This window comes from Protopterus annectens, chromosome 15.part0 (genome assembly GCF_019279795.1).
Source record: "Protopterus annectens isolate FY-2018-M chromosome 15.part0, PAN1.0, whole genome shotgun sequence".
NCBI classification, from domain to species: Eukaryota; Metazoa; Chordata; order Ceratodontiformes; family Protopteridae; genus Protopterus; species Protopterus annectens.
The window spans coordinates 407797589-407821600 of record NC_056749.1 but is presented as its reverse complement, the minus strand read 5'-3'; the positions used below and the strand labels follow the sequence as shown (position 1 = coordinate 407821600).

The window sequence follows — 24012 nt, the reverse complement described above, 5'->3', positions numbered from 1 at the left end:
GTAGCACATTTCCCATTCTCTTAGCTGGTATAGACAAACACTAGATCATCAGAGTTTAAAGCTGAAATGGCTTTCTATGAAGACAAACCTGAAGGGTCTACCTTCTTTGGGCAAAACAAGCATCACAGCTTTCTGGTGGTGGCGGTGCAGGAAGGGGGAAGTCATGAAAACAGGCATGCTTCCTACTGACTAACCTCATGACCACTGCCCTGCATGATGCATCCACCACAAAGGTAGAGCTACTTTTCTTGGAGATAATAAAAGCTCCCCCTCTTTTTTTAAAATACTATTAAACACAAACCTTCCAGATCTTTATCACATTCTTACATCCTAATTTCCAAATTTCCACAGGAAAACTTTTTCCCCACAGACTTACCTTTAGATTCCACAGAGTTTTTTTTTAATCTCCTCTCTTTCTATTTTACCTATTAACTGCTGAGCATTACCTTTCTCTAATATTAGCATAATTATATTTCCACAAATATTTCCATTTGTGCATTTTCTTGGTTTCTCCATTTTTCTGCTTTATACAAATGTTCATAAAATTTAAAAACATCTATTAACATCTCTGTAAGAGCTCTTTTTGTCATAGGCTTCTTATGTTAAGCAAAAAGTTCAATTTTCTGCTGTCTGAAATCATTGTGTCAGTTTTTGCTCTCTAGTGCAATCAAAAAGAGTAGTTAACTGCTTAACAGCAGTTCTCAAATTAAGCATGTTTACCCAACTAACATTGTCATTTAGTACTCTGCAATTGCTTCTCCTCTTGTGCTGAGATTCCTTCATTTGCAATGGCTTTGTCAACCCCTCCAAATAATTCACTCCTTTTTCATATTTCTCTTATTTTTACAATTTTTGAAACTCCATTTTTATTTTATACCACTCACTTTGCTTCTAAAGTAATTTCTATCTTCCCTAAAAGCTATCGAATCATATCCACTACCCATTAGTAAAACTTCTCTTTTTTACACAGAGAAATAGGAAAGGGTCTCATTTTTTACATGACCACCTTGCATTTTTATCTTAGTTCTTATTGTTGCATGACTTGACAGAGTTATTGGATGCCTCTCAAAGCTTTCAATTATATACTTATGATCCTGTGAAAAATAACTTCTATACAATTCTGCCCAGGTATTGTGTCTTGGGGAATAATGTTAACTTTACACTTCTTCACAAATCTACATTCTTTTGTTGTACCTTCAACTCTAGGTCCTCTTGATGCTGTAAATCAGGCCAATCTCCCCCTATACATACTATTCACTGCTGAAAGCTTATTTCTCCCAAAATTCTCCCAAGTACCCTAAAAGAAATTGTGTGGAATATAGATACAGTCCTTCATAATCATCCTCCCCTACCAATAATCTCTTACTACCATCCTTAACAACCATCCTCCCCTACCAATAATCTCTTACTACCACACATTTACCATTGCCTTTTTCCCTCTTCTGTCACTACTAGACCCCCCTCTTGCAAGCAGTATTACTCTTTTCCTTTGTCCATGATACCCTGTTAAACACCCAACCTGAAATTTTCTCTCTTTATTAAACTTACTTGCTCATTTCTAACTAAATGTATTTCATGTAACACTGCAATCTGTAGTCTAGATTTCACTATATAATTCAGTACTCTGACTTTTGTCCACAGCTCAGGCCATTTACATTCCATGCTAATAGTGACAAAAACAGTAATTCTAATAAAAAACAATTAGATGCATTTCCAACTTGCAGCTTATATACAGACACTAATGTATGGTAGGAAAATCTTGTATGCAGTTGCTTCTTCTCATCTCTGTTTGAACCTTCTTCCTTTCCCCCTAGACTTTTTGCTTCATTAAAAAATGCAAAAAAAAAAAAAAGCTAAATATAATTTCAATGTCCCCCTCCAAATGGGAGCAATTAGGGTTAACCATGCTAAAGCACACATTAGAGAGCCTGTGTTTCCACTTAGACCATCAGTCCTTAATTTCTCACAGTTACCTTCAAGATGTAAAAAACAGCTCGTACTCTTTCAGAAAAAAAAATTACCATTAAGAAAAGGTGCACTTGCCAACCTTAAACTAAAAATATGCCTGATCTGTATATAAAATTAAAGGAACTAAAAATGTTTTCACTGATTGTATTTTACTACTCATTGACAAGAGCTTCCAGTTTCTCACTTTTTGTATCATCTTTCATTTAGTCTCCTACCACGTATCCTTAGCTACCATAAAAGGAGCATTTTTAATCCATTCTCCTTGACGCTTCATTTTACAGTGTCTCCATAAATATGGGTATTAGAGAACCAAGTTGTGTGCGAGTACATAGTTTACAGCTATAGCCTTTGCTTCACCTTTAAGTTTATATATAGACATTTTATGGAGTGTCTCCAAAGTAGTAGTTCACCAGTGAAAAATCAAAACACAAGGGGTCTTCAGTGTCTCAGTCTAAGGCCTCAGCTGATGGAAACCTGCCAAACCAGGCCAGTTGTCCAGCCTCAGAACCAGAGGAGTCAGAATGCATCAATGCATCTCACATGGATCCACCCCTTCACTTTCTAGAAGGAAAGAACAGTTGTGTAAAATCTTACCATAACCACAGATGTCTTCTTCTTCTATATGCTGCAGTATTCATAACATGAGGGAGTCTGCCTCTGGCTGACTCACATGTCCGGCCAATATACAGAAGTCTATCGCTACTGTGAGGTACAAGCGACGTCGCACAGAATCCAAAATGTATGTCGGTCATAAAGTAACATCTGGTATAAAACAGACATCAGCAAGTACCAGACCTCAAAACTGAATGCTGCAAAAAGCACCAGCTTGATCCAAGGTGAGGAAAACATGCCACCAGAAGACAGGCAAGCATCAGGAGGAACGCAGAGGGGGGGGGGGGTAATGCTGCAGCATATAGAAGAGGACATCTATGGTCATGGTACAATTTTACACAACTATTGTATGCTCTTCTATTCATATGCTGCAACATTTATTGCATGAGGGAGAGTACCAAAGCTCATGCAGAACAACTGGGCGGTAGAGCAGAAACATTCTCCACAAACCCATGCAGAACACCCCCTGCAAAACCAACTCTGGACCTAGAAGTGCCATTAAGTTTATAACGTTTTGTGAAAGTATGAACAGAAGACCACGTAGCTGCTTCCAGGATAGAGGAAGTGTCCAGGCCTTTAAAGAAGGTACCAGAGGAATATACTGGTATAGTGGAATGTGCCCTAACAGGTGAGTGTATTTTCTTTCCATGAGCCACATAACAGAAGGAAATAGTTTTGCAAATCCAACTGGAAATAGTCTTCTTTGAAATAGGCAGGCCAAGGGCCCTTGGGTGAAACAGGCAGTCAGATTTTGGAATTGGTTTGGTTTTATCCAAATAATATCAGAGTTGCCTGTAGACATCTAAAGTGTGTAGGATCCTTTCAGAGGATTGAGGAGAAGGGAAAAAATGTTGGAAGATTGATGGACTGATTGAAAGAACTCATTAAACACCTTGGGCATAAAGGAGAGGTTAGTGTGTAGGAAAACCCTCTCTCTGTGGAAAACTGTGAAGGGGGAAGAGGACATGAGAGCCTGTAACGCAGACACCCATCTGGCAGAAGTAATGGCCATGAGAAGGATGGTTTTCCAAGTGCAGGAAAGCAGAACTTGCTGGCTCAAAAGGGGTCAGAGTAAGTTTATCTAAGACAAAGTTGAGATCCTAAGGAGGAGGGACTGGTTTTCATGGTGGTCTGATGTGAAGGACGCCTTTTAAAAAAAGAGTTCAACTTCCAACTTGGAAGCTAAAGGGGGAGACATAGGCAGACAGGCAGAGATAGGACAAAGATGAGTTTTTACTGATGAGTATAACAGCCCACTCTTCAGTAATTCACACAAGTAGGCCAGAACCACTGGAATGTCCACTAGCAGTGGTTAAAAATTCTTTTTAAGACACAAGATGGAAAACCTTTCCCATTTAGAAAAGTACAGTTTTGTACCTACCATAAATGTAGATGTTCGAGGATCCACATTGCTGCAGTCCTTACTATTGGGTAGTCCGCTGTCCAGTCGGCCCGAATACCAGAGTATATGGCTGACGTCGGTCAGGGCGCATTAGACTGACGTCAGTACGTCAGGGTACTAATGCGCATGACCGACGTCATATCCTCAGTCTTTTCTTGCCCCAGATGTCAGAAGACCCTAAAAAGACAAGGCCCAAAATACCTGCACCAAAATTATGTACAATATATACAAAAATATATACAAAAATATCAACATATAACCTCACCTACACAACCACCCCTAAACACAGAGGGGAAGGAGGGAGGGTAAATTGGACTGCAGCAATGTGGATCCTCGAACATCTACATTTATGGTAGGTACAAAACTGTACTATGTTCTTCGTTCCACATTGCTGCAGTCCTTACTATTGGGTAGAATCCCAAAGCAGAGGTAAGGGAGGCTGGCAAATCATAAAGAAGTAGGAGCTGACAACATGCCTTGCAAAACAGCTGTGGCAAAACCAGCCCTAGACTTAGAGTAGATAGGAAGGTGATAATGCTTAGAGAAAGTATGCACTGAACTCCAAGTAGCTGCCTCCAAAATATCCTTAGTTGCCACCCCTTAGAAATGCTGTTGAAGTGGCAGTAGCCCTAGTGGAATGAGGCCTAATCCCAGCTGGAATCTCCTTGCCATGATGGGAATAACAAAATGCAATGCAAAACCCAATCCACCTAGAAATAGTTTGTTTTGACACAGGCTTGCCCTCACGAACTCAAAGCAAAAGAAACAAACAACTGCTGAGACTGCCTAAAATCCTTAGTCCTGCTTAAATAATAACGCAATTGCCTGTGTACATCTAAAGTGTGCAAAATCTTTTCCCCTTTATTTTGGGGGTCTGCATAAAAGTAGGCAAATGAATAGTGTGGTTTAAAGCCACACTAGAAACCACCTTAGGCATAAAGGAAGGATTAGTACGTAATGATACCCTATCCTTATGGAAAATCAAAAGGGCTCTACTGCCATAAGGGCCTGCAACTCAGACACCCTTCTTGCAGAAGTAATAGCCAACAGAAAAGCAGTCTTCCATGACAAGTATTTCAATTCAGCAGTAGCAGCAGGCTCAAAAGGTTGTAGAGTAAGTTTTCCAACACAAAATTGAGATCCCAAGCAGGAGTAGGAGCTCTCGTGGGGTCTTATATTCTTTGCCCCTCTAAGAAACTGCTTGAACAAAGGATGCGAAAACAATGGTGGGTCACAATCATAGTGAGCTGAAATTGCTGCAGCATGAATCTTAATGGAAGAGAAGGACAAACCTTTGTCCAATAACTCAGTAAGATATTGAAGAGCCACACTCAAATTAGGCTCAGAAACCTCCAAATTCTTTGCTGTACTCCAAAATAAAAATCTCTTCCATTTTTCTGTACACTTTCCTTGTACTAGGTCTTCTAGCTTCCATAATCACATTTAAAACTTGTTGAGGAAGTTGAGACCTGCTGTGTTTCAACACAGAATATGCCAGGCTGTTAGATGAAGAGAGTGAAGCTTGACATTGAGCAGATGACCGTCCTTCTGAGATAACAGATGAGGAATCAAAGGTAAAGGCCATGGAGGCTTCCTTACCAGACTCCTTAGTAGTGGGTACCAGTGTTGCGAGGCCAATCTGGAGCTATCAAAATCATCCTTGGCTTGTCTTGTCTGACTTTTAATAGCACCTTTGGAAGAAGAGGCAGAGGTGGAAAGGCATACACATGAAGGTTTTTCCAACTGAAAGACAGAGCATCCACTTTCCAAGCTGTGCGATGAAACCCCTTTGTGCAAAACTTTGGCAGCTGGTGGTTTAGTGGAGAAGCGAACAGATCTATGTCTGGAGTTCCCCATGACACTGTCAATTTCTGAAATACATGAAGATCCAGTTTCCACTCGTGGGGATCCATGATTTGTCTGCTTAACACATCTGCTAAGGAGTTCTGTGCTCCTGGCAGAAACCTTGCCTGAAGAGTTAGTTGCAAGCTTAGCGCAGTCTCCCATAAAATCATTGCTTGCCTGCATAGAGGATAAGAATGTGTTCCCCCTTGCTTGTTGATGTACCACATGACAGTTGTGTTGTCTGTTAGAATCAACACCTGCCCTGGAAGAAGTAACTCCTTGAAAGCCATTAATGCAAACTGGACTGCTAACATCTCCTTCATGTTGATATGTAGATGCTGTAGTCTGGCAGGCCACTTGTCTTGTATCCACTTTCCATTTAGATGAGCTCCCAAGCAATGTCCGAGGCATCTGTCGTTAAAATCTGACTCGCCTCTGGCCGGGTCACAGAGAGTCCCTTGTTTAGGTGACATTCCTGAGCCCACCACAAAAATTCTTTTTGAAGGCAAGGTATTATTTGAATGACAGTGTCCAAATCCTGGCAGTGCTGTGTCCATACATTTTGAGATACCATTGTAGCTTCCTCATATGCAGTTTGGCATTGGGAAGCACCAGAATACAAGATGCCATGAACCCTAATGCTTGAAGGACTGTCCTTGCAGTCAGCACGGACTGATGAGATAGTTGATGGAAGTAAAGTGATAGACTCTTTTGTTTGTCCGGGGTTAAAAGGCCATCTGGGCTGCTGTATTCAGTCTCACACCCAGAAAGCACATGTCTTGAGAGGGTACTAGACTGGACTTTATTTCGTTCACAGAATACCCTAGGCATCTTAGCACTGCTATAACATATTCCAGATGCTGTAGAAGGTCTTCCTTTTCTTGAGCCAGAATCAGGCAGTCGTCCAAGTAAGGATAGATTTGAATTCCTTGTAGCCTGAAGTAAGCTATCACTGGAGCCAGAACCTTTGTGAATACTCTGGGCAGTAGATAAGCCAAAGGGCAATGCAGAGAACTGATAATGAGAATTTCCAGCTCGAAACGCAGATACTTCCTGCAACTTAGCCTTATAGGCACATGAAGGTAAGCTTCCTTGAGATCTAAAGTTACCATCCAGTGATCTTTGCCCAGCAGAGGTAAAAGCTGTTGTAACGTCAACATCTTGAACTTGGGAATGTCCAGATAAGTGTTGAGGAGAGATAAATCCAAAATTGGTCTCCACGTGTTCCCCTTCTTTGGTACTAGGAACAGGCGAGAATAAAATCCTAGGCCCCTTTCTGATACAGGGACTGGCTGAATGGCCCCCATCTGGAGTAACTGAGAAATTTGCTTGTGAGCCTCTTTTCTTTGTGGAGGAGGAACGTCTGGCATGCCTTTGAAAGGGGGCAATGTATGGAAATAAAACCTGTAACCGTGGTGAATGATATCCAACACCCATCTGTCTTGAGTAATTAAATCCCAATTTTCTTTGAAAAGAGACAGTCTTCCTCCCAAAGGAGCTGCCAGGCGAGAAGCTAGTCGCAGCTGAAAAGGCAGGTCATTGGGTCTGTTTACGAAAGGACTGACCCCTGCCCTCACCAGAAGTCTGAGCAGGTGAACTCCTGTTCTAGGCCTAAAAGAACCTTGAGCTCTGCCCCTACCACGTCTAGACCTACCCCTAGACTGGGAATCATAAGCAGGATATGTCCACCCCTTAGCAGGCCAATTTCTACTAAACTTGGTGGCTGCACCTGCAAAAATCTTTAACAGTTTGCATAGACTTAGCTTTGTCCTCCATTTTCTTTAAAACTGCTTCCACAGGCGAACCAAACAACACATCAGACTGTAAAGGAGCATCCAAAATCCTTGTCTTAACATGCTCAGCTAAATTCTGATCCCTCAACCAGGCATGCCTGCGAAGAACAGAACTAGTGGCAGCCACCCTCGAGGAGGCCTGTACAGCATCAAAACCACATTGCAAAGAATGCTTACCCACTTGTTCAGACACATGAACCAAATCCAGCAACTCTTTACACTCAATACCTTCCGCCAAAGCATCCACCTTAGATTTCAATTGTGAAAGGAGATAATTTTGATATTTTAGCATGTGAAACTGACAATTCAACGCTCTCATGGCTAGAGTGGAAGAAGTATACACTTTCTTTCCCCACCTATCCAAAGCCCTTGCCTCTTTATCAGTGGGAACAGGATTTTTAACCACAGAGGCCTTAACACCTTTAGGCCCCTGAGAAACAGTTTCTGGGTCGGCCCTAGGACTCTTAAACAAATACTTATGAGCGTCGGGCACCCTATAGTACCTATCAGGTTTAACAGGAGCAGGAGGCAAAGAATCAGGGTTCAGGGAAGCCTCTGCAAAACATCTTCCACCACATTCAACACAGGAGGTATAGCTAAGGGCCTATGCTGGGGTAAAACAAGAATTCCCTAAGCCTTTTCCTGGAATCAGAGTAATCCTGGCCTTCCCATTTAAAGTGCTCCCTCATGGAATGCAGAGTCTCTGAAAATGAGAAATCCTCAGGAGGAGAAGCTGTAGGAGTGGAATCATCCACATCAGAATCAGAATAAGGAGGATACTCCTGCAAATCTTCCATGAAGACTCAGAAGCCTCTGAACACTGTTCAAAACTATCAAACTCGGTTCCACCCTAGGCCTCTTATCAGGAGGGGCATAGAACCTCTAATCATAGTAATCAAATCTTCTGCCATTTTAAGCATATGTTTCTTAGGTACAGAACCCGAAATGCTAGGAGAAGCCCCACTGAAACTGAACTTGGCCTACCTCTCAAAGAAGTTTTGGCAACAGAAGGAGAGGCTCTAACTACCTTGGGAAGAGAGGGAAGAACAGTTACCTGAGAAGCCCCCTCAGCCTGGCCTACCTCCTGAGAAGGCACATCCTGTAACAGTAAAGTTTCTGCCTGAGACTCCATAGAAACTCCTGGCAAAACCTCTGGCTCCACTGAGCCTTCTAAAGAACCGGCGTCCGGGACTGCCGGTTCATCAACCCTAGGCTTCGCTGTTTTGTCCTTGCGCTTCTTGGACGAAGCGGGCGTCGGAGCATCCGACGGCATTTTATAATTGCAACGCTTCCCAAACACTAACCTGGCACAATCTAACCTCCTCTTAATAGTGCGTTTGTTAAACCTAGCACAAGAGCGGCATCCAACAACGTCGTGCTCAGGCCCTAAACAAGGTATACACAAGGTATGGTAATCCCTATGAGGTATCTGTTTCCCACAAGAAATACAGTTATTCACTTTTTCTGACATCCGGTTAAATACTGAGGCAAGAAAAACCAAAATGTTCCCCAACGGGTACTTAGCCAACTCTGATTCGGTCTGAAACTCCGGTTTCGGAAATATTTCAGAACGCCAACCTGCACTCGCAAAACTGCTTCTGCATCGGACCATGCGGCAAAAAAGACTTAGGATATGACGTCGGTCATGCGCATTAGTACCCTGACGTACTGACGTCAGTCTAATGCGCCCTGACCGACGTCAGCCATATACTCTGGTATTCGGGCCGACTGGACAGCGGACTACCCAATAGTAAGGACTGCAGCAATGTGGAACGAAGAACATCATAGGATTTCCTAGTTGCAGGTTTTCTGGCCTCCTGCAGAAAGTACAGTTGTGTACACTTACCATAACTGTAGATGTTCGAGTGTATTCACTGTTGCAGTCATCACACTTGGGTTATCTGTCTGCAGGTAGCCCTCAGTCGGCCTGAATACTAGAGTCTTGGGATTTCTGCGTCAGATGCCTTTGCCTCTTCCATGACGTCAGGTCATCAGGAATATAAAACATGCAGCCGACGGCATTACATCAGTTTTTCTTGCCCTAGATGTCAGGAGCCCCCAAAATAGGAAACTATTACATGGTGTGGAACTCTTCCAGTAAAAAAATAAATACCCCTGCCATAAAAGATGGCCATAAAGAGGATAGGTAAAAAAGGATAGAGAACGCCAGGGGGCTGGAGGGAGGGAAACCAGGACTGCAACAGTGAATACACTCGAACATCTACATTTATGTTAAGTGTACACAACTGCACTATGTTCTTCGTGTTTCACTGTTGCAGTCATCACACTAGGGTTGACTCCCAAAGCTGAGGAAGGATGGAGGCAGTCAAGTAATAGCAGGGCTGGCTAGCAGGCCTTGCAAGACTGCTGTGGCAAGTCCAGCTCTGGATTTAGAAAAAACAGGTAAGTGGTGATGCTTGGTGAAGGTGTGAAGGTGTGCACAGAACTCCAGGTTGTAGTTTCCAGGATGTCCATAATAGAGACTCCCCTGAGAAATGCTGTATATGTTGAAGTAGCTCTAGTGGAATGAGTTCTGATCCCCAGAGTGGTAAGTTTTTCCATGGTGTTTGTAGCAGAAATGGATGCAGTGTGCCATCCATTTGGAAATGGTTTTATTCGAAATGGCCTTGCCCTCTGCCCCTGTAGCAAAGCTGACTAGCAGCTGGTCAGATTTTCTGAAAGGCTTAGTCCTGTCAAGGTAAAACTGGAGTTGTCTTCGCACGTCCAAGGAGTGCAGGATCCTTTCCCCTCTATTCTGAGGATTAGGGAAAAAGGTTGGCAAATGGATGGATTGGTTTAAAGCCACACTGGATACCACCTTGGGCATAAAGGAAGGGTTAGTCCTGAGGGAAACCCTGTCAGCATAGAAAATAATGAAGGGCTCCACCTCCATTAGTACCTGTAACTTGAACACTCTTCTTGCTGAAGTAATAGCTAGAAGTAAGGCTGTTTTCTAAGAGAGGAATTTTAACTCTGCTTAAGCAGCAGGCTCAAAAGGGGAAAGTGTAAGCTTTTCCAGTACAAAGTTAAGGTCCCAGGCCGGGGTGGGAGCTCTCCTAGGGGGCATTAAATTGTTAGCTCCTCTCAGGAACTGTTTGATGAGAGGGTGAGAAAAGACAGGAGGCTCAGTATTACAATGAGCTGAGATAGCAGAGGCATGGATCGTAATGGATGAGAAGGATTGGCCTCTGTGGATCAGCTCTGCTAAGTATTCAAGGATTTGAGGTAAGTTGGGCACAGCTGTGTCCTTTCCTTGAGACCGACTCCAAGAACAATATCTTTTCCACTTTTCAGCATAGGATTTCCTAGTACTAGGCCTTCTGGTCTCAAGGATGACGTCCAGCACCTGTTTGCTGAGGGATGCTGGTGGTGTATTCATGGGATAAGCCAGGCTGCAAGGTTTAGGGTCTGCAGCTGTGGATGCAAAATCTGTCCCTCCTGCTGAGACAGCAAGGAAGGTGTCTGATGTAGGTGCCAGGGTGGCACTGCTGTCAAGGCTGCGTAGGAGTGGGTACCAGTGCTGGCATGGCCAGTCTGGTGCAATAAGGATTGCCCTTGGCCTGTCCTGTTTGATCTTGTGTAGTACTTTTGAGAGGAGGGGCAGAGGAGGAAAAGCATAAATTGAGAGGTTTTCCCATGTAAGGGATAGGTTTGTCCACCTTCTAGGCTCTGCTGTGAGGGTTGCTGGTGCAAAATTTGTTAAATTGGTGGTTTTGGGGGGAGGCAGAATGGGACACCTCTGGTGTTCCCCACCTCTGGATTATAAGTTTGAATGAGTTGGGTTCCAGTTTCCACTCACTAGGGTCCAGTAGATTTCTGCTTAAGTTGTCTGCCAGTGAATTTTGCTTGCCTGGCAGGAATTGAGCTTGTAGGTGTACTTGGATGCTCAAGGCTGTGTTCCACAGAGCCATGGCTAACCTGCAGAGTGGGTAAGAATAAGTCTCGCCCTGCTTGTTTATGTACCGCATAACTGTGGTGTTGTCTGTCTATCAGGAACTGTCCTGGAAGGATAAGGTATTTGAAGACTGTCAGAGCATTCTTTACAGCTAGCATTTCTTTTTGATTGATATGCAGGGGAATTTGTTCTGGGCTCCATTTACCTTGAATGCATTTGCCTGCCATGTGAGCTCCCCATGCATAGTTTGATGCGACTGTTGTCATGGTTTGGGCGGCAAGGGGTTGAGTGAAAGGAAGTCCTTTGTTGTAGTTGCATGATTCTGCCCACCAAAGGAACTCTGCCCTTAGACAAGGTTTGATGGGAATCACTGTTTCCAGGTCCTGAGAATGTTGACACCAGAGACTTTTTAAGTACCACTGAAGTTTACGCTTATGCAATCTTGCATATAGAATAAGCAGAATGCATGAGGCCATGAACCATAGGGCTTGCAGTATTTTCCTTGCAGATAGCTGGGTTTTGTTGGCCATTAATTTGAAATAGTTTGCCAAATGGACCTGCTTTTCTGGAGTGAGGAATGCCATCTGGGAAGTTGTGTTAAGCTTGCCCCCAGGAATACAATCTGTTGGCTGGGCACCAGTTGTGATTTCTTTTCATTGATGGTGTATCCCAATGAAGTTAAAGTCGTTTTACAGTCATTTTGCTGAAGTAGCAATTCCTGTCTGTCCACCTGAATCAGGCAATGGTCCAAATATGGGTAGATTTGAATATTTCTCTGCCTGCAGTATGCAATGACTGGAGCCAGACATTTTGTGAATATTCCGGGCACAGTAGATAAGCTAATGAGAAGTGCAGAGAACGGATAGTGCATACAGCCTGCCCTGAAACGTAGACATTTCCTATTAGACTCCTTTATGGGGTTGTGCAGATAAGCTTCTTTTAAAGTCTAGGGTGACTAACCATGCATCCTTGTCTAGCATGGGAAGAAGCTGTTGCAGTGTAAGCATTTTGAAGTTTGGGACCACCAGAAAGGTGTTCAGAATTGATAGATCCAGGATAGGGCACCAACAGCAGTCTGGAGTAGACACCCTGCCACATTTGTTCTACTGGAACAGGTTGAATAGCCCTGATATGGAGATGGGAAAGTACTTGCTTTGAGCCTCTGCCCACTGGTTTGGCAACCCGCTTGGTGTTGGCAGTGAGTGGAAGTAGAATCTGCATCCCTGGGATACAATGTTTAGAACCCATTGGTCCTGAGTAATGGACATCCAGTTTTTTGCACGAAGGGCAGGCTTTCCTCCTAGGAGCGCAAGTACTTGGGCATGGCTGGGAAGGATAATTGGAAAGTCATTGTGAACTTTATCCATAAGGGGGTAGCTTACCACTCCCTGGTTTTGAGGTGGAAACACTCCATTGTTTAGATCTCTGCATACCCTTAGACTGCAGTCTTGGTGGTCTGTTTCACCTGGCTTTGGACTGAGAAGGCCTGAGGGGGACTGGAAAGGACCAGTTTTTGAAGCCCAATGCCTACTGAATCTAGGTGGCTGCACCTTTAAGAAATCTTTGACTGTTTGTATAGATTTAGCTTTTTCTTCCATCTTCTTAAGAACAACTTCTGCTTTTGTGCCAAACACTCCTGATTTAATGGAGCATCTAGTAATTTTGCTTTGACATGGTCAGGCAAGACTTGTTCCTTTAGTCAAGCATGCCTGCTCAGTACAGACCCAGTGACAGCAGCCCTGCAAGATGCTTCTAAGGCATCAAACCAACATTGCAAAGTATGTTTACTAACTTGGTTTGAAGAATGCATCAACTCTTGTAAACCTTTATCTTCTGCACAATCTGGAGGTTACACCATTTTTTGTTTAATTAGTTCCATAATAGGTTGCTGGTACTTCAACATGTGAAACTGGCAATTCAAAGTCCTGATGGCAAGAGTTGCACAGGTATATACCTTCTTACCCCATCTTTCTAAAGCTCTAGAATCCCTGTCTGAAGGGGTAGGATTTTTGGCTGTAGTAGCCTTAATGCCATTAGGTCCTGGGAAATGGTCTCTGGATCTGCAATAGGATTCTTAAAGAGAAATGTGAGAATCAGGTACTCTGTAGTACCTGTCAGGTTTTCTAGGAGCTGGTGGGTAAGGTGTCAGGAGTAAAACTGGACTCCAAGAAGACATTGTCTATAATATCCAGGACGGGGGGGGGGGGGGTATAGCTAGAGGCCTGTGCTGAGGCAAATCTAAAAATTCCCTGAGTTTGTTTTTGGACTGTGGATAGTCCTGAAATTCCCAGCGGAAATGCTCTCAAGGTATGCAAGGTTTCACCAAAAGAGAAATACTCTGGAGGTGAGGCAGAGGGAATGGATTCCTCTGCATCTGAATCCTCATAGGTAGATAAGGGTATGTCCTGGTAATCAGAAGGGTCAGAGTCATCCAAGTCCTGTCTGTAGAATCAGAAGGAAATTCAATTCTTTGCCTTTTGGCAGGGGAAGGTTGGCTTCTCCTAATTGGAGTAATAAGGTCTTCAGCCATTCTAAGCATTTGTTTTTGTGGCATGGGAGGTTGAGCATGCGCTTTGGACGTCAGATTTCTACGCGTAGTGCGAACTCTGGGCCTGAGAAATGAAGTTGTTGGTTTAATATGAACATCTGTAGGTCAGAATTCACCCTCAGAAGACGGTGCCTGCACAGTGGCTCCAAACCCATCCAAGGTAGAGACATCCGCAGGTTCCATAGTCGAAGAAGCATCTCGCTGCATACCAGACTCCGAATGGGTCTCAGCAGAGGCCTCTGAATCTGTAGAAGTGGGCATCAGGGGCTGGCAAAGGAGCCTCACTGCATACCGGCAGACTGGCGACTAGCTTAACGGAAGCGTTGGCGGCAGTTTTGGACCTATGCGGTCTATTTGTCTTTGCGCTTTTTCAGAACATCGGTAGTCGGATGGCTTACCAAAAACATTTCAGAATATGCAGAATGACAGCGAAAAAATGTAGGTACAAAAACAGCCAGATGACGAATGGTTCGGGCATTAAACAACACACAAAACCAACAGCTAGGGACATCGTGGTCTGGGCCTAAACAGGTGACGCAGTAAGAATGAAAATCTCTGTGAGGTATTTGCTTTACACAGGCAAGACAATTATTAATTTTTTCTGACATTGGATAGAGCAAGAAAAAAAGAATCCCCAACAGGGTACTTAACTTTAGAAGACTTCAGGTCTGAAACCCGAAAAAATTTAAATTTCAGGTAGCGGCCGACCAGCACTTGCGAACGGATTCTGGTAGGGGCTCCTCCTCTGCAAGAAAGACTGATGTAATGGGGTCTGCTGCATGTTTTATACCCCTGACGACCTGATGTCATGGAAGAGGCGAAAGCATCCGACGCAGAAATCCCAAGACTCTGGTATTTGGCCCGACTGAGGGCTACCTGCAGGCAGATAACCCAAGTGTGATGACTGCAACAGTAAAACACAAAACATCTTGTAGCACTTCAGAAAAAAGGTGTCTGAAGGGAATCAAAACCCTATCATCCACAGAGTCGGTTGAAGGGTTGACATCTGCGCGTGCACTAAAACTCCCTTGTCATGTGCGAGTAGGTCGACTCTGTGGGGTAACTTGGGCGGAATGCCCTTCACTAAATCCAGAAGGGGGAACCAATGCTCTCCTGGCCAAAACTGAGTCACCAGCAAGACTTCTGGTTGCACCTGTTGTATTTTCAACAGGATCTTTTGAAGTGGGAAGGGGGGAATACATAGAGACATCCCCTTCCAAGAGAAAGATAGGGTGCCCACCTTCCATGCCAAGGGATCTGGGACCCTGGCACAAAACTTGGAAAGTTGCCTGTTCATAGGGGAGGCAGAGCGAGCTACCCGAGGTATACCCCATCAATGGACCATGTCCAGAAACATATCCTTGTGTATGCATCGTGGACCTGCTCAGTGTGTCTGTCACCACATTCTGAATCAAGGGAATGTAAACTGCCTGGAGGAAATGTTGACTCTGGACAACTAATTCCCAGGCCTGCAAACCCAGTTTGCACAGGAAGTAAGACTTTGTCCCTCCATGTTTGTTGACATACCAGAGAAAGTACAGTTGTGTACACTTACTATAAATGTAGATGTTTGAGTGTATTCACTGTTGCAGTCATCACACTTGGGTTATCTGCCTGCAGGTAGCCCTCAGTCGACCCAAATACCAGAGTCTTGGGATTTCTGCATCAGATGCTGTCACCTCTTCTATGATGTCAGGTCGTCAGGGGTATAAAACATGCAGCCCACGCCATTACAGTTTTTCTTGCCCCAGACGTCAGGAGCCCCCAAAATAGGAAGCTATTACATGGTGTGGATCACCTCTAGAAAAAGTAAATACCATAGCCATAAGATATGGCCAAAAAGAGGATAGGTAGAAAGCATAGAAGAGTCAGGGGGCTGGAGGGAGGATAACCAGGACTGCAACAGTGAGTACACTAACATCTACATTTATGGTAAGTGTACACAACTGTACTACGTTCTTCATGTTTCACTACTGCAGTTATCACACTTGGGTGGAGGCAGTCATGTAATAGTAGGGCTGGCTAGCAGGCCTTGTAAGATTGCTGTGGCAACTCCAGGTCTGGATCTTTGTAGGTAATCCCCTGAGAAATGCTGTAGAGGTTGAGGTAGCCCTAGTGGAATGAGTTCTGATCCCCTGTGGGGTAGGTTTTCCATGGTGTTTGTAGCAGAAATAGATGCAGTGTGCTATCCATTTGGAAATGGATTGCTTTGAAATGGCCTTGCCCTCTGTCCCTGTAGCAAGGCTGACTAGCAGCTGGCCAGAGTTTCTGAAAGGCTTAGTCCTGTCAAGGTAGAACCTGAGTTGTCTGTGTACGTCCAAAGAGTGAAGGATCCTTTCCCCTTTATTCTGAGGATTAGGGCAAAAGGTTGGTAAATGGATGGATTGGTTTAAAACCACACTGGATACCACCTCGGGCATAAAAGATGGGTTAGTCCTGAGGGAAACCCTGTCAGCATGGAAAATAATGAAGGGTTCCACAGCCATTAGTGCCTGTAACTCAGACATTCTTCATGCTAAAGTGATGGCTAGCTGTAAGGCTGTTTTCAGAGAGAGAAATTTTAACTGCGTTGTAGCAGCAGGCTCAAAAGGGGGAAGCGTGAGCTTCTCTAGTACAAAGAGAAGGTCCCCGGCAGGGGTGGGAGCTCTCCTCGGGGATCTTAAATTGTTAGCTTCTCTCAGGATCTGTTTGACCAGAGGGTGAGAAAAGATAGGTGGCTCAGTATTATAATGAGCTGAGATGGCAGAGGCATGAATCTTAATAGAAAAGAAGAGTAGGCCTTTGTGGAGCAGCTCTGCTAGGTAATCTAGGATTTGAGGTAAGGTGGGCACGGCTGTGTCCTTTCCTTGAGACTGGCTCCAAGAACAGTATATTTTCCATTTTTCTGAATAGGATTTCCTAGTACTAGGCCTTCTGGCCTCAAGGATGATGTCCAACACCTATTTGCTGAGGGTTGCTGGTGGTGTATTCAGGGAATAAGCCAGGCTGCAAGGCTCAGGGTTTGCAGCTGAGGATGCTGGGATAGCAGGGAGGGGGTCTAATGTAGGTGCCAGGGTGGCACTGCTGCCAGACTGCATAAGGAGTGGGTACCAGTGCTGGTGGGGCCAGTGCAAAGCAATAAGGATAGTCCTTGGTTTGTCCTGTTTGATCTTGAGTAGTACTTTTGAGAGGAGGGGCAGAGGGGGAAAGGCATAAATTGAGAGGTTTTCCCATGTAAAGGATAGGGCATCCACTTTCTGTGCTTGGCTGTGGGGATCTCTAGTCACCAAAGATTGTAATGGAAAAAACCCAATGGGGTACTTATCTGAACCAAGGTTCACAACTTGTCTGACAAGCGACGGCCGGAGCAGACGATCTGATAGGCAGCAGAAAAGTTCTGAGAACTGGTATGTGCCGATGTTCATTTTATACCTAAAGTCACTTTATGACAGATATATGTTTTGGATTTTGTGCGAAGTGGCACATACCTCACAGTAGCGATAAACCTTTGTATAGTGGTTGGATGTATGAGTCAGCAGGAGGCGGACTCCCTCATGTTATGAATACTGCAGCATGTGAACAGAAGGACATCTCCTGACACCAATGGGATATTTGGCACGTCTCTTAGACATCAAATAAGACATCATGGTCACAGTAAAATGAACTATTTAGTGTATCTGAAACTGAAGCCTGGGCATGCAATTGGAACAAGACATGTTGGGATGCACTTAGACATCAGGGACTTGTGCCTACTATTTTCAAAGACTGCTGCTTTTGTGCCTCAGGTCTTCGATGGGTATCCCAAACCTGAAAAGGGTTCCCGGGATTCTCCTTGTGAAATGAATTCTAGGGATCCCATCTCCCCTTCAATAATGAAAACACAAGCCTCAGTGGCTAAAGTATTATCTGCCAAAAATTCATTAGAGATTTCAGTCCAAGAAGACATGCTGGATACTGAAGACATGGGTGACTACAAGGGTGACTACAGATCAGTCATGCCAAAGTCCTTGGCCATAACCGATTCAATAGGTTGAGGGGTACGAAAGCATCTACCCCAATACATAATCTCTGGACTGGGAAAACCATTTCAGTTTCATCTCTCTCCTTCCTCTTTCCTGAATGCTTTTTTGGGGAGGACTTGAATGATGACAGAAAACCAGGCTCACATCTCTTTTTGGTAGTGAACTCCTGAAGGGAACAATGGTGATGACACACTGTCATCAGGGTAAACTGACGCTCAGTGGACAAAAGTCCAACTCGTGCTCCAGTACACGGCAAAAAATAAAGACACTGTGACAACCTTTATGGGGAATGTGCTTACCATGGGTCAAGCAGTTAACTTTAGAAACAGTTTTCCCTGCACTACAGAATCTGTGCCAGACAAAGTGCCAGTATACATGCAACAAAGAAAATCCTCTTTGGTAACTTATATGTTCTAAGACTTAGTAAAGCTGATCAATGGATTTCGTAAAATTTGAATGCAATTTAATGGCAAGAATGATCTGTAGATGGTATCAGCTGATGTACTCTATTCTAACACCAGGGTACGGTATCATGGGAAACCCTACTTGAGGGCTAAGCTTCGAAAGACTGGCCAGCCTCAGGCTACCTGCATGGCAGGATATCCCAAATGTAAACATCAAGAGCTTCTGCAATTTGTAACCTATGGAGACAAAGTCTGAAACCCACCTACCTGCTGTGATGTCCTATCAATTTTGAACAGACTGCGAACAGGCCACCAATCCGTGGGACTAACCGGGAAGGTTTAAAAGCTGGGTAGGGATTTCTTTCTTCTGTGGGAGGGAATGAAGAGAGAAGTATGTAGGGGAGTTTTTCTTCTCTCTTTTGGGTGCCTTTCCCCTTCTTTGGCTGCTTTCCTTTATCTTGCCATTGGTACAAGGGACATTCTTTTGCAGTGATAGATTCTGCTATATTTAACCGGAGAGTGGAAGAGTTCTTTCGCCAACTCTACTGCGTCACCTTTTTTTTCCAGTAACAAAGACTGCATGTGGGGGTGGGGTCCAAACAGTGAGTCCTTTGTCCAAGGTGGATTCAAAAGCTGTGCTTTAACATTCTCAGGCAGATGGGGAGTTCATACTACAGCAAATATTGCCTTCTCAAATATCTGCTACAGGGGGGTTGCTTAGACAACTGTATTATGGTCACCATAAGGCTCACCGCTGCAACAATACTCATTACCCAAGGGAAAAGACCATAGCAATAAAAATTATTTTTGGTGAAAGTCACAGTATGCGCCTCAGAATGGTACAGGTGAAGCTTATTCTGCTTTTGGAGTCGCCTTCCAGCTTATAATGCTCAGGAAAGTGTAGATTTTAATCCATATGGCAGTCTTACAAACATTATTGGCTGATATGCTTTTGAAAACCTAGCAGTTACGGATGTTCCTAGTGGGCATGGGTGCTTGGGTACAGTGCACCTAAACGGCATCCCTTGCTTTCTTGCTTTCTGCATTTTTTCCGCAGTTAGAAATAACACTTGGAAAGGGACTACTCGGAGGCTGGTCTAGCCACTTTCTGGCATAAGAGACGCAAACAGCTGGTCGATTTGCCTGAAAGCCCCAATTCCGAAAATGGTAGCACCTGTGTTGCCTGTGGAAATCTACTAGGTTTAGGACTATTTTCCTCTTGCTCAGAGGGTTACAGAAGACAGTAGACAACTAGAAGGCCTGGTTAAGTGTCTTCCTATATCCCCAGCATAGCTTCCAGGCTGAGTTGGTTCTAAAGAATGCCTGATTTTGTTTAATCTTCTGCTATTAAAGACAGCTGGTCAAATTTCTTATAGACATTGCAATTCTGTACAGACAAAAACTGTTACATTAGCTAATTTTGAACTGTGCATACATCTTTTCAACTCATTTATTTTTTTCCATCTGTATGCACTTTAATATTACAACACTAATCATTTCTTCTGAATGTATGTTCTGTTGTATGCCATTAATTCAAATGTTTGTGAAGCTTTTCTCCTAGTGTTTCAACTGAAAAATGGGCCTTAACCTTACTGGGCATTTCAATTATCTAAAATAATTAACAAATGAGCACCAAAATTATACAAGAGATTCAAGGAGTCTTGTGCAAAGGGGGGGGGGGTAATGCTGTGTTGGTCGGACATGAATGAATGGGTTTCTTACAACAATCCTCTGATTACGCAAACTATATCTCAAACTTATTTGTTACATTCAATTGACAAGGAATGGTGATGTCTTGGGTGAACAGGTCAGAGATGTCAATGCCACTGTATAGCTACAGCAGGCTCTCTTATTTAGAAACTAGTGATACAAACTTATGAAGAGCACATCCTCTGCTACATGAAGGATTCTTTTATCACTTTGGAAATTGACACTTCTAGCAAAAAAACTGACTCTCACATATTTTATTAGAAATATACAATGGGTTTAACAAAAATCAAGAGTCATCCCAACACTGGACAATGACGCAGAATTTGTGCATGCTTTTGAAACCACTACCTCCCAGAAGAAGTAAGGACAGAACCCTTTTGGCAGCACTAGAGTATGGTCTTACTCTGATGCAGTACTTTTCAGATCAGTACAGGTTTCAAGTAAGCCAGGAAAGATGAATATTGAAAGAGCAGTACCAATCCCCACAACATGCTTCCTAAACAGCTTCTGGTTTCTGCAATACTTCAAATAAGGACGGCCTGCAAAAAAAATTAAAATGCTTCCATACTTTTCTTGTATCTTACTTGCAAACAAAGACCTGAGACTACACATCCAACCTTCACAGGAATCTCAGATTCTAGTCCCACAAAACCCTGCTTCATGTCTCAGTGCTACTTACTTACACCAATATACAACAACGGACAAATCTGTGCCTTTTACATAAATGCTACAGAGGTCAATCCAGATGGCCATGAGCAATAGCAGCATTTTTTTTTAACTTTATCTATGCATATCTGCTCTTCCCCTACACAGCAAGCTGTACCTGTACACAGGAACAAAGAGCATAAGTAGTCTGATGAGGTCATCTGCCATGAACAAAACCTCCCTCCACATACAGGCAGGCAAGTTTATTTACAACACAGCTGCCCTACTCCTAGCATTAAGAGTCAGTTCTGCAGCATGAAGTTCCACACCTAATACCCACCTCTGTCAAAAGGTGAAACAGCCTTCAGTCTATGAATCTTACTTCTCCAGCCAACTCCCTACTGTAACTGAAAATAAAAACACCATGGCCAAAGAGGTGGATTCTTTTGTAAATAAAGGTGAATCTGCACACATGCAGCCTTCTGCTTTTTTCAGTTTCTCAGATCATTCTTGACTGGCATTCTTCTAGAAAGCAATGGCACAAATTTATGCATAATTTGCAAGCTTTTATAATGTGCTTGAGGTAAAAGCAGAAGGCATAAGGTTACACAGCACTGCTAATTTCACAACATCGTTAACACATCAAGGTGCACAGAAAAGATCATGTTAAGTCAGAGAAAGCCAAAGGAACACATCTTCAGACAAAATGCAGAAATGACATCAAGAGTCAAACTGAAGTCTTCAAGGTAGCACAAAACTCAGAAATGGAGATAAAAGCATCTATTCTCAATCACAACTCTCCAACACAAACTAAACTGATGGTGGGGATCAAGAGAAATGCGAAGTAAATCAACATGTCATCACCTGCCAAATGCGGATGAGGGTGCTTCCAAGATCAAATACCATTAAAGTCTGACACACATATACTTACAGATACATGTGCACAAACACATGAGCATACGTACATTTTGGTACTAGAACCTGTCACCCTAAAGTATCATGGTAATACCATCCAAAGGTGAGGAGAGGGCAGAACTTCTGAAATACCCTGCAAAAGCTTCTAAAAAGGAGTATTACCCAAACCACTACTTAAATGGCACTCTACCACACAGAAGAATGTTATCAAATGAACATTAATCTCCATATATTTATATACAAACCAAATGTCAACAGCTGATCGATCCCCTGAATAATGCGTTCACACTCTTCATCTCTGCTTCGAGCACCCCATTCTCCCTCTTGAGGTTTGTATAACAGTGCTTTAAACTCATCTGCTGTAACAGGAACACCAGCTCCACGGTCTAGAGGGAGGGCAGCTAAATATGGGAGATGTGTATTAATTTATCATGTAGTTAAACGCAACATAAAGTACAGTTTTGTACCTACCATAAATGTAGATGTTCGAGTGATAATACAGCTGCAGTAATCACAGATGGGTTCTCTGCCATCAGGCGGCCCCTCGGTCGGCCGAATTCCAAAGACTAGGTCCGGCGTCGGTTGCTGTCGCTTTCTTTCCTGACGTCAGTGAGGCGGGGGTATATAAGACACAGCCGACACCATTTTCTTCAGTCTTTCTTGCCCCAGATGTCAGGTGCCCCCAGTAGGAAGGCAATACATAAATTATATTTATATACATGCAATGCAATATAATCAAAAATCAGTAGTTGCAAGCAAATATACCATAGAAGGATAACCCAATCAGGTTGTATGAAGAGGGGTTAGGGCCTAGGCCTTTACCAAGAGGGGAAGGAGGGAGGGAAAACTGTACTGCAGCTGTATTAGCACTCGAACATCTACATTTATGGTAGGTACAAAACTGTACTATGTTCATCGTGCATACAGCTGCAGTAATCACAGATGGGTAGAATCCCAAAGCTATGCACAGGGTGGTAGGCACTAGGTGGAACTGGGATGAGCCAGAATGCCCTGCAACACAGCAGTGGCAAAGACTGCTCTTCTTTTGGAATATAAAGGCAGGTGGTAGTGTTTTGTGAAGGTATGCACAGAACTCCAAGTGGCTGCCTCCAAAATATCTTTGGTAGGAACTCCTCTGAGGAAGGCTGTAGAGGTAGCCGTGGCCCTGGTGGAGTGGGATCTGATGCCTGTAGGGACAGATTTTCCATGATAGGAGTAACAAAACCGTATGCAGTGGCCTATCCATTTTGAAATTGTCTGTTTGGTAACTGGTTTCCCTTGAGCTCCTACAGCATAGGACACAAAAAGTTGTTCTGATTTCCTGAAAGGCTTTGTTCTGTCCAAATAATAACGTAGCTGTCTATGGATGTCTAAGGAGTGTAGCAGCCTTTCCCCTTTGTTTTGAGGATTGGGGTAAAAGGTAGGTAAGTGTATGGCTTGATTTAAAGCTACCCTGGATACCACTTTAGGCATAAATGACGGGTTGGTTCGAAGGGAAACCCTGTCCTGATGGAAGATGAGAAAGGGCTGCACAGCCATGAGGGCTTGTAGTTCCGAAACCCTACGAGCTGAGGTAATGGCCAGAAGGAAAGCTGTTTTCCAGGACAAATATTGCAAATCTGTTGAGGCAGCTGGTTCAAAGGGAGGCAATGTTAATTTTTCTAGAATGTAATTAAGATCCCAGGCTGGCACTGGTTGTTTCCTTGGTGGTCTTCTTAGCCACTCTGAGGAACTGTCTTAAGAGTGGGTGAGAGAATACGGGTGGATCCGTGTTGAATTCTGCAGAAATGGCTGAGGCATGGATTTTTATGGAGGAAAATGAAAGTCCACTGTTCAGCAGCTCAGCTAGATACTGTAATACCGGAGGCAAATTCAGTTTTCTAGGGTCCTGGCCTTTTTTCTCATTCCAAGAGCAAAACAGTTTCCATTTTGCGGAGTAAGCCTTTCTAGTAGATGGCCTTCTGGCCTCCAAAATGACATCCTGCACCTCTTTGGGGAGTAGGGTCTGTTGTGGTGTTAAGGAATTTTCCATGCAGCGAGATTGAGTGTTTTCAGCTGACTGTGAAGAGTTTTGTAGCTGTGCTGAGTCAGCAGAAGAGGCATTAGAGGTAGGGGCCAGGGAGGAGTATGTGTTATGCTCCTCAGGAGTGGGTACCAGTGTTGTCTTGGCCAGTCTGGAGCAATCAGTATCATCTTCGGTCTGTCTGCTCTTGCTTTCAAGAGCACCTTGGGCAGAAGAGGCAGAGGTGGGAAAGCGTAAACTGTCCATGCTGT

The 24012-nt window shown here is 43.7% G+C and overlaps 1 protein-coding gene across 1 annotated transcript in view; it reads right to left on the bottom strand.

The window, feature by feature from the left end:
* BRWD3 (bromodomain and WD repeat domain containing 3) overlaps positions 1-24012 on the bottom strand; it is a 1896258-nt gene that overhangs the window by 622734 nt on the left and 1249512 nt on the right. Inside the window, exon 29 of the mRNA XM_044057276.1 lies at positions 21984-22139. Coding sequence (XP_043913211.1) covers positions 21984-22139 — 156 coding nt within the window. The remainder of the gene's footprint in view (positions 1-21983; positions 22140-24012) is intronic.